This window comes from Rousettus aegyptiacus, unplaced genomic scaffold, assembly GCF_014176215.1.
Source record: "Rousettus aegyptiacus isolate mRouAeg1 unplaced genomic scaffold, mRouAeg1.p scaffold_m13_p_6, whole genome shotgun sequence".
In the NCBI taxonomy this organism is placed as follows: domain Eukaryota; kingdom Metazoa; phylum Chordata; class Mammalia; order Chiroptera; family Pteropodidae; genus Rousettus; species Rousettus aegyptiacus.
The window spans coordinates 113,937,113-113,951,455 of record NW_023416309.1 but is presented as its reverse complement, the minus strand read 5'-3'; the positions used below and the strand labels follow the sequence as shown (position 1 = coordinate 113,951,455).

Genomic DNA, 14,343 nt, shown 5'->3' with positions numbered 1-14,343 from the left:
AATGGCACCCGCGGAACAGGAAGCCCAGACATGAGTGTGTTCGTGCCGTCTTCGGCGGTAAGAATGTCCGATGGCCTCTGAAACGAATATCGTTGAGATGAACATCGACGCTCGTATTTCAGACTCATACACCTTAGGACCAGATGAGAAATAACACGAATGCCACTCGAACAGCCACACGCACTCGCGGTTCGCGCCTACCTCCGTGGAAGCCCACGTAGGACGTCCCGCTCTCCATGCGGGACAGTTTCGTGATGAAGTAGACGAAGACGCGGCCCTCGTTTCCTAGCATCTTGTTGATTTCATTTATAGCAGAATACCTGTTTTTAAAACAGACAAGGAACACTGAAACAAATCAAAGCCAATACCAAGCAAATAGACCAACGTTGTGAAGTGCCAATGGCTGTCCCCGGCATTGTCGCTTTCAACACTTTTAAATAAATCCCACCGCCTTCGGCTCTGAAGTGGCATTGCTGGATACCGGGGTCCTGGAAGGGCTGGCCTGATCCTCCTGAGGGTAAGGCCGGGGGACTTTCCATTTCAAGAGCCAGGGCTCTGCGAGCAGGCAGCCAGGGCAAAGCCGGTGAAATGTGGCTCCCGACGCTTTAAAAGGCCCAGGAATCTCTCCCACTTTAAGTAACAAGGGGACATAGTTCCGAAAATGTCGCATTTCCCCTGCAAACACTCCCCTGCAAAAACGTCCGACAAATGACAAACGAAACAGACTGTTGCTGCCCTTGAACTATGTGGAGCTTAAAACTAAATGACCAAAACATGTCTGCAAACACACGTTTCTAAGACATTCTTTTCAATCCCACTAACGTCCTATCATTTGCACTTCTTTCACTTTGCCGTTTTTGTGATCATGGCCTTTTCCCTCTTTGCGTCTTTCTTCAGTTTGTTTCTCTAGTCCACTTTAGGAGGGATGAAAAGGGAGAATTGCTTATATATTTCATTTCGATATTCATCATGATGCCATAATGTTTTGGGGGAAGAAATTCCATAAGAGCCCTCAATGGGCTCCCTATGTGATTTCTGAGACAAGTAACAGAAACACGTACTTCGCTGAGGCGACGAGCTGGGCGCTGCAAACTCCGTCTTCAAACCCTGTCTGAATGATGAGGATCTTGCAGGTGGCTGAGTTAGTCAGGCAGTTCCTTAAAGAAAAGGAGATTATGGAAATGAGCTCCCTGTCCTAAAAGATGGGTGTTAAAGTACCCCCCGCCCTCCCCCGGGCGATGGGAACTGTAAGAGCCACGTAGAAAACACAATTTGGGGGAGATTCTCCACGAGACGAGCAGGATCCAGTGGGGAAGCAACGAACCCCAACAAATGCTTCCTAATAGGGTACGAGGACCGGGTTTCAGAGAAGGAGGTTTGCGCAGAAGATAACTTCAGTGAGAGGGACCCCCTGGAGAATTTAACAACTGTCCTTTTCAGAGTTGCATGCCCTCAACGAACATTAACCGGTGCTGGTGACCACATCAGAGGTCACTGCAGCCATGGAAACGAAACCCAGGTGTGGTCAGGGCCGAGGATGAAGGGGAGATGGAGGGAAGGCAGGGGGCCCCACCTCACATCTTTGAGGAACGATAACTCAGTGTCGAACTGTTGCAGCGACAGGAGCGTGGGTCTTGAAGCCTTGCCCTTGACTTCCGCTTCTAAAAGCTCACAGTCGTGACTGGTTAGCAGTCTGGAGAATGTGGAGATCTGCAAAGCCGGGAAATGCAAGTCAGGTGCTAGAATTCGGGAAAGGTCGCACGTCTGCTGGGGTCAGCCCCAGAAACTCGAAGGCGTTTGGCAAACCCCTTCTGTGGGCGAACTCGTGTGGAGGGCACACAGATAGGAACCTAGTACTAGAGGTTTTAAGGACGAGGCTCTGCAGAGGGAAACGGGACCGACAAGCACAAGGCACTGGAGAGAAGACGCACCCTGTCCCTAAGATGACTTCGAATCTCCTTCCCAGACTCCATGTGTCTCCTCCTGCTTTGGACCCTACTGGAAATTCTGATGACCCCTCGGTCTCAGCACAAATGCCGCTTCCTCCCTCGCGGTCTCGCTTCATGCTTTCAGATGGAGCTAGCTGACAGTGCCCCTGCCCTCCTACCTAAGGCTGGTAACAGTGTGACCAGGACACTCCCTACAGGCATGTGGATGTCATAGCTGCTGACACTCCATCTCCAGGTCGGCCCAGCCACTGAGCTTCCAATTCCTACGTCCACTGCAGGACGGACACGTCCGCCTGGGCTGCAGAGCCTTCCCCACGTGGACTTCAGCTCCGCCTCCAAAACCTGCTGCTCGTTCCTTTCCGAATTCTCCACTGTGACTAAACGAACCTCCCGCCACCAGAGGCAGAACCCAGGGAACCTTAGACCCCTCCATCTCCCACACCCTTAGACCGAACCCGGCATTCGCTCGGCCAGCTCGCTTTGTAACTTTATCAATTCCTCCCGTCCGTCCTCTGTCTCAAACGCTGCCAGCAGCTTCCCCCCTTGTGTGCCGTATCCGCAGCCGTCTCTCCCAGACTCCTCCCCGCTTCCCTAGGCAGTGGACGTGTCTCAACACACGTCCCTCCATCACTCCGCTCCGCATAGCAAAGGCCAAACTCTTCCGCATGGCCAACGAGTCCACCATGTGGCCTCTCCGCCCCCTTGGCACCCGTGACTTTGGACATGAAGCTGTATCAGGGACCGGCGCCTGGCCTCCTGCACAGACTGTGACACCTCCACTCAAGCAAGGCCCTCCACCTATGACGCTCCCCACGTCAGACGATCTGCTCGAGGACCGCACACCGTGACCCGCGCAGCCCCCCTCGCTGTGCCTGGGGACAGCATGGCCAGAGGACACCAATGGCCCGGGCCGAACCTGCCCTTCCACCTTCCGCTGTGCGCTGACCAAGAACAAGAACTCTGCCAGTCCATTTTTACGTCCCCAGTGCCCTGGGCACAGTACTGGGACATGGCGTTTCGTCCGTCAGAGTCAGCGTTGCACAGAGTCCCTATCCGCACAGAACGGGCCCCCGTTACTCGCGAGGCTGAGCTTCCGTCAGCACGTGGGTCTCCTCAAGGTTAACATTTAACATGAAGTCTCAACCTGCCTGCAACCCCTATGCCCTGCCTTGAAAAGGACCTTGAATTTTTGATGCCAGAGGTCAAGGATGCTGAGGCGAGGAAATGAGGGCGAAGCCACGGGCGAGAACTCACCTCTGTGAAGACGGCCCTGCGTTCAGGATGCTCCTTGCGCAGGTGAGCGTGAACGAAGTCCGCGAAGGAGCCGCGCGGCTGCCTGCCGTAGTACTCCCGCGACAGGGCCTGCGCAGCGGGCAGGCCCAGCTGCGACGCGCTCAGCCGGACCACGGCATCGGGTGTGGCGCAGTCCAGCAGCAGCAGCTTGGCCGCCTCCAGCACCTCGCGGTACCGCCTGTCGGCCGGGATGCTGGGGCCCAGGCCCTCTGTCACCCGGAGCACCACAGAGGCGCACGCGTCCGAGTGGTAGCCGATGAAGGCCTCAGGGGCGCTGTACCGGTGTGACTGTGAGTTTGCGCCCCTGGCCAGGAAATGCTCCACCCTCACGTCCACGAACTTCTCCACCCAGACCTTCAGCTCCTCCACAATGTCCTTCTGCCATCTCTCCAGGACGGTGTTGATGTCCAGGTAGTGCTTCTCCAGCCGGTTGACGAGGGGGATGGGGAAGTGCTCGTAGACGACGTCCTTCTCCTCGATGACGATCAGGCGGAAGTCTGGGTGGACGCGACACTTGACGCGATGGGTCCCCAGGCCCAGGTCCACGTACCGCTGCCCCCCGAGGTAGACGTAGTACTGGTTGAGGGCATCATAGAGGCTCTCGTACAGGCTCTGCAGGTTGAGCAGCACAACCATCCTGCCCGTCTCCATGCAGATCTTCACCCGGTTGATGTTTCTGCACACCTGCGTGTACTCCTGGTCCCTGGGGAAACTGGAGCCGAAGATGATCTCTGGCTGCTGGTCCTCACGGAAGAGCATCTGCTGCAAGACCTGCAGAGCCACGTAGTTCCTGGTCAGCACGAGCAAGTACCGGGCCTCAGGGTCGTCCGCCTCCCTGGCCGCCGCCTGCCGGGGGCCGCCGCACACGTTCTGCCTGATGAGCTGCATGGTGCTGACCTCCTGCGAGAGCCGCACCTCGGGTAAGCTGGCTGTGAAAACATCCAGGGCCTGGACGCCATCCCTGCCGCTGAAGTTGCGGAGAATGGCCTGTGCGATGTCCTGCGCGGAGGGCCTCTCGTGAGAGGCCTTTGCCGCGGCAAAGAGCATTTTGATGAGGCCGTAGTAGTCGCGCAGCCCGAAGAACTCCTTCCCTTCACTGCCGCACACCGTCTGGTAGGCTGCGGCGAAGGGTGCAAAGTACTCTTGGATTCTGTCCTGCACAAGAGGCTCCGAGGCGCAGATCCCCTGGGCGCTCGCGATGAGCTCCTCCTGGCCGGGGCTGCCACGGGACACGAAGATGCCGCGGTTCATCTTGGCAGGGTCCAGCGCCCAGTTGGAAATGCCTACGAAGCCCACTTTCTTGTGGGGGGCAGGGTCGTCCTCAATGCACCCATCTTCCAGCAGGGGGTGCAGAACCTTCAGGGGCATTCTGGGCGAGTCTTCCGCCAGGCCCACCTCGTCCAGCACCACCACGGCCACATACTGCTGCAGGTCCTTCCCCTGCTGGAAGCGGGCACACTGCCTGAAGGTGCCTATGACGCCCTGCGGGGTGGAGTGTGGGCTGCACTGGAAGGACACCAGATGCACCTGCTTTAGGCCCCGGAACAGGTCCGAGTGGGCAGCCTGGCCTTGCATGGCGTCCGCCACGATGGTCTTGGCGAGAGACTTGGAGCTGCCCGGCTTCCCCACCAGGAAGAGAGGGATGCGCAGCTCGATGCAGATGATCATCATGAAGACGTTCTCCTTCAGGGCCAGGTTCCTGGCGATGGTCTTCCTCAGAGGGACGCCGCTCAGGAAGAGGTCCTGCATTCGCGTCAGCTCGCCCAGCACCACCTTGCTGTCATCGTAGGGTTCCGGGAGGAACCTGCAGATGGCTCTCCAATACTGTGTCTTCTTTTCTAGAGAGGCGTGGTAGCACACGCCGACGGCCAGCACCAGCGACCAGAGGACGGGGTCTCTCTCAAACCTGCCGTCGCCGGCACCGGACTCGTGGAGAAAGAAGTCCAGCTTCAACAAGAGCATCTCGCTGCGGTCGTAAAACCACTGGAAGACTCTGACGCAGCGCTCCACGTCCCTGAGGCTGACGAAGCCACACTCGTTTTGTCTTGTCCTCATGAAACGCTGAGAGGCGGAGAGCACCTCCGTCATCACATGTCTCTCCCCCTGACCCATCGCGGTGGCCTCCGCCAGTCTCTGCACCATCTGCTGGATGTAGAGCTTTTCTGCGATGTCATTCAGTTGCCCAAAGTCCCAAACCAGCGGGATCAGGCTCGGTGGCAGCGCGTGAACTCGGTACACCAGCTGCCTCAGGGGGATGGAGCCCAGCCTGTCCGCCGTGTCCCGCGCGCGCACTCTGTAGCCCAGACCGGCCGCCTCCAGCCGGGCGATCATCTGCGGCGTGTGCATCCGGTACGGGTTGCAGGCTGCTATGACGTGCAAGCCGGAATCTTGCACCAGAGGCCGGCCGCCCACCGTCCGGTCACACAGCACTTCCTTGATACAGCTTATGGCTTCCGTCGTGTTGGCTTCGTCGAAGAACAGGATGGTGTCCAGCCCACATGCACTCTTGTTCCAGAGGGCGAGCTCCTCCGCCTCCCTTACTTGGGAGTAGATGGCGTCCGCAGTCGTCCCTCCGTGGACCTTGACCAGCCTCAGGGTCTCGGTGTCAGCGCCCCCACGCCGGAGGTCGCTGAGGAACTTGACGAGCCTGGTCTTCCCACAGCCGGTCTCCCCCATGACGACGACGGGGATGCCGCACCGGAAGCGCATCTCGATGGCGAGGATCTTGAGCATGTTGTCCGTCGTGAGCTCGTAGGTCTCGTCGGGGTCAGTGGCCCACTGGATCCCTAAGGCCAGGCAGAGGCGTTCCAGCTTCTCGTGCCGGGGCAGCTCGTCGAAGTTGATGTTGAAGGGCACCCTCTGCAACAACAGTTCCTTGTATAGGTTCTGCGTCATCACGTTCTTCTTGATCACCTCCTTGCTCAGGCGGTCGACGGCGTCGACGCGGCTGCTCTGGTTGGGCTGCATGTGGAAGCCTATGAAGGTCATGGATATGTGGTCACCATTGAAGAACACGTACGGGTGGGGCTCTGATTCCCACCTCCTCCGCAGGGAGAAGGGGGCCAGATCTTCCTCCCTGACCCCATCCAGCGTGACCTCATGCTTCCCTGGGCTCTGGTCGGACATGCGGAGCGTGGGTGTGGCGAAATCTCTCGCCATCAAGATCATGAAGGTGACCACGAAGTTCTTGAAGCCTCTCAGTGTGTCTCCGACGATGTTCGGTTTGCAGAAGACAGAAGCCTCACAGTCCTGGAGCTGGTAGTTGAGGAACCGAGCGAAGTTCCAGAGCTCCGACCAGGATGGGTCAACCACCCCGCAGTAAATGAGGAGGTGCTGGAGGCATTCGCCGGGGCTGCCCTCCACCAGGTCCTTCTGGTATTCGAACCTGTCCAGGTTCTTCTTCTGGTGGAACCGTCTTAGGTACTGGAATGGCCTTTGGAAGGTTTCACTGCAGAATTCTGTGTGGTCCATCCCCGGGTCCCCATGGTCCTGCCGGGTGTCGAGCTCCATGTTGATCACGTCCTTGGGAGGCCGACAGGTGACTTTCGGGAAGATGTCGAGAAAACTGAACTGGGAGTCACGTGTCTTCTAGAAAGGAGAGGGACGAATAAAACGGTTACGACTAAATTTCCTAAAAAAAGGCTTTTGCGTATTAACGCTCCATGTGTTGGACAGACCCATGTGAAAATTCAAAATTCACTTTCCGTAAGGCGATTTCTATAGACTCTCTCTGCGTGGGCATGATCTTTGCACACTCAGGCACAGTGGGAGCGGCATTCTCAATCAGCAAGTGCTTTTCTACCTGACTTCCTGAGACAAAATCTCTCCATCATGCGTGAGCGTGTGCGTGCGTGTGCTCGTGTGCGTAAAACTCCCCTTTTAACTTTTTTTTTTTTTTTTAACGCCTACAGCACCTGGTCTTCCTGGGTGGTCTCCCATCCACCTACTAACCAGGCCCAACCCTGCTTAGCTTCCGAGATCAGACGGGATCAGGCACGTCCAGGGTGTCATGGCCGTAGACAAAACTCCTTAAAGGAAATTTATAAGACGAAAGCCTCCTTCCCATCCCAGCTGGCACTGAGAAGATGGCGCCTCCCTCAGTGGGTGCACCTGCTGCATTTGGAGGCACTGCTGGCATTTAACCAGGACATGGCATCGAGGGAACCAAACAAAACAAATTCAAGATACCGCTAATTAACAGGAAAGTATTTTTACCCCAGACATTAAAAAAGTAAGTTTAAAGACTGATTTTTCTTTACTAACCCTGCACTCAGCTGCTTCACTAGTCGGGGACCTCCAAAAGGTAACAAAAGCCCCCCCACCCAAAATAATGGAATGGTGCCCTGGGACACGCACCCTTTTTGACGACGTCTTGGGCAGTGGTGAGTGGCCTTCCAGGATTTCAACGACATATAAATGGCACGGGTTCCGAAGCCACATCTTCCCATTTACATCCATCAAGTACTGCAGAACGAGGAGCTTAAAAAGCAGCCCCCAGATTCCACTCTTCACCTAAAGACAGAATCACACGGGTTTGCAATGCTTACATAAAACCAGACCCGTCCTCCCAGCCCTAAGGACCTTCCTCTGCCGTTCCCTGAAACACCAGGACGGAACGTCGACACTGTGAAGGGACCGCTTCTGCTGGGGGGAGGAGTCGCATCTGTCCCCATGTGGCCGGCCACTCAGCTGGAATCCCAGGACACCTACCGACGAGGTCACGTCCAGGTGGAATAGCATGGGTCCTGCCTGGTACTGCGCATCCAGGAAAGGCAGGAGGGAGCCCAGGACGTCACTCTCGTCCACCTGAGGGTCGATCAGCCGGACGGTTTTCAGAGGCACTTTCCTACGGAACTTCGCCTGCAGAGCTTCGTGAAGTCTCCTCACGTAGAGAGACTTTCCTGTGACATGGAAATACAGGAGTCATGTGCCCGGGCCAAGGACCAAGAGTAAGAGAATCCAGAAAGACTCGGTACGAGTCGCTTTTCTCTGCAAAATATAACGCTGGATTGAAGAGCCTTCGATGGACCTCGCTGTGACCACCTCACGGGCACTGCTGTTTGCCAGTGACACGACCTAAGGGTAAGGAAGGTGGCGCGGGGAGGGGAGTGTGGGGGGCCGCCTGCCAGATGCAGGATGGCAACCGGGAGGAAGTGCACAGGACAGAAAGTCGGGTGGGGACTGCGGGGAGGGTCTGTCTCACCCACACGGAGCGATCACACCTTCCCCCGCTCTCCCGCTCACATCTGCCCCAAAGGCAATGAGTTTAAAAAAAAAACAGGAGAGAAGGTTGTTCAGAGAAGGTAGGTGGCTTGGCTCCCCGGAGTCGCATGAGCTGGAACAGGTGACAGTGCCCTGCTCGGCGTGGGCATGATTTGCCACCGCGGATGAGCCACGTCCTGAGCAGAAGGGGTCATCTGAGACCCCCTGAACCCGTTCGGGGACAGGGAAGGGCTCCTGGGGGATCCGTGGGACACATGAGACCCGCCTCCCCAGCAGCCAGCATTACCGACACCCGCTCTCCTGGAGGCCACGATCGCCACGCACGTCCGGTCTCTGAACACGGCAGCGGCTGACGGCGTCCGTTCTGGGGCCCGGAAGTGACATGCCAGGTAGGCCTGGATGTCCTCGAGGGGGGCCTGGAGGGTGATGAGAACCTTGTGCTGGCTGAAGGCTGAGGGCAGGTAGCAGTGCTCCCGCTCGCTGTCACAGACCATGACGAGCTGGTAGTCCTCGCGGTGGCGCTGCGTGCGCAGGTCCAGGAAGAGCGCCTCAGCCTGGCAGGCCACCTCGTAGCTCAGCTGGTCTGCGAACAGCAGGCTGTAGACGCCGCGGCCCGGGGAGCCCGGGCACAGGCAGCGGCGCAGGAGCAGCGCCACCTCCTCGAACGTGGTCCCCGGCGTGCACAGCAGCACCTCATCGTAGCTGGGCAGGGCCTGCTCCGGGCTGTGCATATAGATGGCCAGGGCGGCCAGCAGCACCTCCGAGTGGCCACACACGACGAGGTTGGGCTGGCCAACCTGCAGGCCTTTTGGGAGCTGCCGCGTCACGGGAGGCCCGGCCATCCTCGCCAGCCGCGCCAGACAGCAGCCGAGCGCCTCCAGGTCCAGGCAGTCAGGCAGGAAGGCGCTCATGCAGGCCAGGGACTGCTCCATGATGACCCGCAGCTTGTCCACCAGGCTGGACTCACAGAAGACCATCAGTGGCAGTTCTTCCGCCACTGTCCTCTCCTGGCTCCTGGCAGCCCCGCCTTCGAGACCCCGGCAGGCCTCCCAGACGTTCTCAGGGGTGCAATTGCGTTTGATGAAGGACAGCATGGTGAGGGCAGCGTCGCTGGGCAGCTGGCTCCCGACCTGCATGCTCAGGTAAACCAGCTGCTCGGCGGTGTAATAGTTGAGATGAAAGTGCTCGGTGCGCTTCTCCGCCACGAATCCCTGCCACTGGTCCAGGAAGTGTTCCATCTGCCTGCACAGGGCTTCCAGCAGCTGTGCAACTGGCCCGGCCCCCGAAAGCTGGCTCAGCAGCTCCACGCCGAAGTCCATGCGGATGGAGACGTCCTTGCGCGGCGAGCAGTACACCTCGGCCGTCCAGGCCTGGAACAGCATGTTCCCAGCAGAATGCAGGCTGATGAAGGCCTGCACAAGCCTCTGCACGTTGCAGAACACCTGGTACAAATGGAAGCAGGAGGTGGGCATCACAGACCTCACCACAGGGAGGAGAACCGCACACAGACCCAGAACCCGGGGGCCCGGGGTTCGCGTGTGACCGGAGCACAGGAGACTGAGCCCAGAGGCCTGCCTTCCCTGTCTGCATAAGCTCTTCCTTAGGAAGGCCAGAACTTGTCAAGATAAGGCTACCAAGTAAAAGGTTAAAGTCAAAACCCATGACAAAATGGAGAGACTGTGACATAAACTTATGTGCTTTGCCGGCATGGTGGCCTTAGAGTCTGACGAAGGACTCCCATCTGGATCCCCAGGTAGGTTTGCTGGCTTAAAGAGGAAGTGGCCAACTTACTTCTCTAAGACTCCCCGCCTAAGGCTGCAGGTCCTAAGAAGGAGCCACAACCAAAGGCCCTGTCCCACCGCAGATGGCGAGCCCTGCAGACACAGGCTCCATGCCCCATGGAGGAGAGAGCGACGCGGTTCCAGACTCAAATGCTTGTCACTTCCCCCAGGCAGCTCCACAGGGCGCCCTGGCCCCCGACAGATGGGGGCAGTACCCAAGCGCCCTCACCTCGGAGAATGCCTCAACCTCAGTGCTGTTGTGGTCTTTCTTGCCAGACATCAGCATCAGCTTGTTCAGAAGCTCCCTCAGCTCCTCCAGGGAGTAGCTGCGCACCTCCTCCTGGTCCGCGTGTCTCTCGGGGAGGAGCAAATGGAGAACTGTGTCTGGGGAAATCTGTGGGACAGTGCGTGTTTAGTGGTCATTTTTCTGGAGGGAGATACCCCCCATCCCCATTGACAGTAGCCTGTAAGCACCACGGCCAGCTGTGCCAAGGATGCGGGCAGCTTACCGGGCCATCTCTGGGCGCCTTGATCTCATAGATGCCTCTGCTGTTGATGGCCGTAGCCAGCGACAGTGATGAGAGCTCCACTGACCCGTGACTCTCCTTCACTGTTTTCAGCCACTCCAAGTTCCTGGCAGAGTCACGCTGTTGGGACAGAATGAGATTCTTTCTCTCCCTCCTCCCACCTCCTCCCTTCCCCGGCCATTCGCGGTCACCCCGTCCACTGCCCGCCACCCCTGCGCGCTTCGGCTGTCTCTCGCAGGATGCCGTGGTGCGCCGCTGCTGTTTCCCCGTGTCCCCACCCGTGCCTGGTGCCCTGGCAGCACGTGGAGGTCTCCAACGTATACTTATAGACACAGGGACAGGGTGGACAGGCACAGAACAGCTCTCTGTGGGAGGGTAGCGCTGACTGTAACGGGGCCACGAGGCCTTCTGTTCTGTCCTTTGGGGTCCCCAAGTGCAACCAGAAGCCTTAGGAGGAAAGCACAGCAGAGGCCTTTGGATGTGCGCGCCCAGCAGAGAACTGGAAACCCCACGGCTGCTCCGTCCACGCCCTCCCCTCCCCACCCTCCTGCGGCCCCAGCCAGGGGCGCCTCGGGCCGGGGCGAGCATGGTCCACTTACATTGAAATGCTTTTTCTTTTTCTGATAAAAAAATAAAATTGACCCCGATGGTGGCAAATATGGAAAACCCCAAAAAGTAGACAGAATTAAGTCCCAATTACCACCATTCGAGGAAACCGCTGGTAACATTTCAATGTGGTTTTCGTGCCTTTTGCAGAGAAGAAATCACTCTTATTTACATGCAATTTTGTGCCCTACTGTCTAACATATGAGATAGAGAAGGCGTTTCCACGTATGAAAAAAACTGTTCTTAAACATCCTTTCCACGTCGGCAGGAGGACCTGCCGCACGCACGGGTGTGACAATCTGCCTAGGTGTGCCCCTAGCTTTGCTAAGCGATGCTTTGCAGAGCCAGAGATTAGACTTGCCAGTTTGCTGGGAAGGTGCGGGTCATTCTCCAGAGCCTTCCACAGTTCTCGCACATGGAACATGAACACTTGGAAGTCCGCACTCCTGTCCAGTTTGTGCAGCAGGGACGTGTAGCCCTGCACGGCGTCATGGAAGCAGGCCACCCTGTCCACGTCGATGTCATTCTCCCCGGCAGAGATAGAAGCCAGGTCCACAAACACCTTCAGCTCGTTGATGCCTGGGGGCGTGGAGAGACAGGATGGCGACCCTTATTAAAGCCACAAATGGATGTTCAGTGGATTTTTAGAGATTTTGTCCACTTTGGGCTTTTAATGAGAATTCGGGTGTCTTTTCTTTTGCCGGTGATTTGAACACCACTGACCAATACCCGACTTGAGCGAATGGCAGCCATGTCTTGGCACCGCGTATGCCTTTCATGGGCCTGAGTCCATCTAAGCCACGAAAAGTCACCATCTTACACAGCAAGAAACAGGCTCAGCTGGTGAATACTCTAACCGCAGAACCAGCTCGAACCAGTCCTAACCTGTTTCTAAGGAGGTCTGAAACCAAAGTTTACCCCTTACGAGAAACACATGGCCACCAGGCATGAGGGACACTTGTGAACACTTAACTGCTCCCCCCGTGGAACCACAGGACACGCACGACCTAACTGGACACTGAGACCCTTTCGGGAGTGACGGCCACTGTCCAGGAAGACCTGGTGCTGAAACCCCTTGACGCCCCGCCCAAAAGTGGGATGGGCAGAAGGACTTGAGCCCTGCATCACGTCTCCTTGCCAATGGGCCTCAAAGTGAGAGCTTTCTTTCCCGAAAAGCCAATATCAGGGTGCTGGCTCCCATGCCCGCCCGGCAGCAAGCCCTTGCTCAGTGACGGACTATGTTGACATTTACTATAAAAGCAGACGTCGTTCTCTAGGCTATGTACTCATCAAAGGATGTGTGTCCACGTGGCCCAGAGCCCATGGTTAAAGGCTTGGGGAGAGGGGGGTGCAGTGCAGACCCCCACCCACTCCCGCCGCCCCCTTTCCTCTTCTCTCTGTCTCCCCACCACGTATTAACTTGGCCAAGGGCACCTGCGCTGCAGCCCAAAAAAGCTGCCGAGCCCCTGATTGGAAAAGAAATACATTTTTATTGTCATAAAATTTCTCCATGGGCACATCAACCAGAGAGGAAAAATAAAGTGGGGCCAAGTTTTTAGGAAAATGATGCCTAACTGTTCACAGCAGGCATTGGGAGTAGAGGGAGACATGGTTTTTATGCTGAAGCACAAGACAGTGTTTTGATATGAATTCCACTAACTACTGAAGCACACACAGACCGAAGGCTCGCAGACAACACCTTCCCCTCCTTCCCACGGCATGTGGTCAAGGGGAGGGACATCCCAGAGGCTTCGGAAGACCTCCTGAGCACCATCTGCACACAGCCCAGGCCCCCGCAGCCCGGCCGATGGACCATACCTCCGAGAGCCTCCTGGACCCAGCAGATGAAGTCCCTCCTCAGGGACAGCTCCTGCAGACACTCGAGCCGGGCCTCGTTCACATCCTGCAGCCGTTTCTTTGCGTGGATCAGCTGCAAGCTGATCTGGTCCAGTTTTTCGTGACGGAAGTTCTCGAAGTTTTTAGTCTGCAAGACAAGGCTCTACTGTGAGCTGGACCTGGTCACTGGGGACCCCAGAGTCTGGCCGGCATCACCGACCATCCCTGTGGCCCCACCCCACAAACCTGCTGGATCTACAGCTGATACCACGTGAGGCTCTACTCCCAGATCTGGACGCTATGGGCCCTGCTGCTGTCCCCCTACTCAAGAACCCACCGCAGAGGTGATGACCAAGCCCTTGGCACATTCAGGCATTGAGTGGAACACAAACGAGAGGTCCCAGGGGAGGCCACGGAGGCATCAGCCCCCAAAAGCCACAGCCCCAGGCTCCCAGGAGTCTGAGCATCCCGGCCCATCCCAGGCATCCCTCTCAAATAACTTACAAATCTCAGCAAACTGTGGAGAACGCTGAAGTCACCGGTCAGGCCCAAATTCTTTTGGACCTTCAAGATGACCTCAGCTGAGCTGACAGCCTGATCCAGGTGATGGTATTCCATGATCTGCTCAACTCGCTTCTTGATCCAATCCTTTTGGTCCTCAGAATCCAAGGTGCACATGACCTGGAGGTCAGCGGTGAGGGCGCTGTAATTATCCTTAAAGACCTGGAAGACGACATCAACTTCCCCAAGGGTGACCCCTCCTGACTTCAGGTTGTCGTACAGGTTAAAGAACTTGACGAAACAAGGAGAGTACAAGTAATGGTACACGTCTTCCAGCTGAAGAGCGCATCTCGCCCCTTGCTCCTCCGGCTCGCTCAGTGACTTGGCGGCTTCTTTCCAGAAGTCCCGGAAGATGCGGCTGTCCTTCAGCAAGTCTATCTGTTCGGCCATCTCTTGGACTTGGGCGCTCAGCTTGTAATGTGTTGTCCACTCGATGTTCGAGGAGGCGGGCGACAAACTCGATGTCACAGCGTCGTTTAATCTCTTACTGCCCAGGTCTTCCGAGTGTCTTTTGGCAATCTCTCCCAGATCCACTTGTGAAGTCAGAAGGGAAGTGAGCAGTCAGAG

The 14,343-nt window shown here is 57.1% G+C and overlaps 1 protein-coding gene and 1 pseudogene across 5 annotated transcripts in view; both read right to left on the bottom strand.

The window, feature by feature from the left end:
* RNF213 (ring finger protein 213) overlaps window positions 1-14,343 on the bottom strand; it is an 82,460-nt gene that overhangs the window by 30,947 nt on the left and 37,170 nt on the right. For 4 of the 5 annotated variants that reach the window (XM_036222860.1, XM_016143298.2, XM_016143299.2 and 1 more), the window contains 12 exons: window positions 13,720-14,309; window positions 13,198-13,363; window positions 11,741-11,958; window positions 10,756-10,893; window positions 10,476-10,640; window positions 8,752-9,907; window positions 7,953-8,143; window positions 7,599-7,754; window positions 3,204-6,830; window positions 1,574-1,710; window positions 1,062-1,157; window positions 202-320 (listed from right to left, as the gene is read on the bottom strand). In XM_036222860.1, the coding sequence (XP_036078753.1) occupies window positions 202-320; window positions 1,062-1,157; window positions 1,574-1,710; window positions 3,204-6,830; window positions 7,599-7,754; window positions 7,953-8,143; window positions 8,752-9,907; window positions 10,476-10,640; window positions 10,756-10,893; window positions 11,741-11,958; window positions 13,198-13,363; window positions 13,720-14,309 (6,759 nt within the window). The remainder of the gene's footprint in view (window positions 1-201; window positions 321-1,061; window positions 1,158-1,573; window positions 1,711-3,203; window positions 6,831-7,598; window positions 7,755-7,952; window positions 8,144-8,751; window positions 9,908-10,475; window positions 10,641-10,755; window positions 10,894-11,740; window positions 11,959-13,197; window positions 13,364-13,719; window positions 14,310-14,343) is intronic. The other variant, XM_016143300.2, reaches the window with a different exon arrangement.
* Window positions 7,145-7,263, bottom strand: LOC118604302 (annotated as a pseudogene).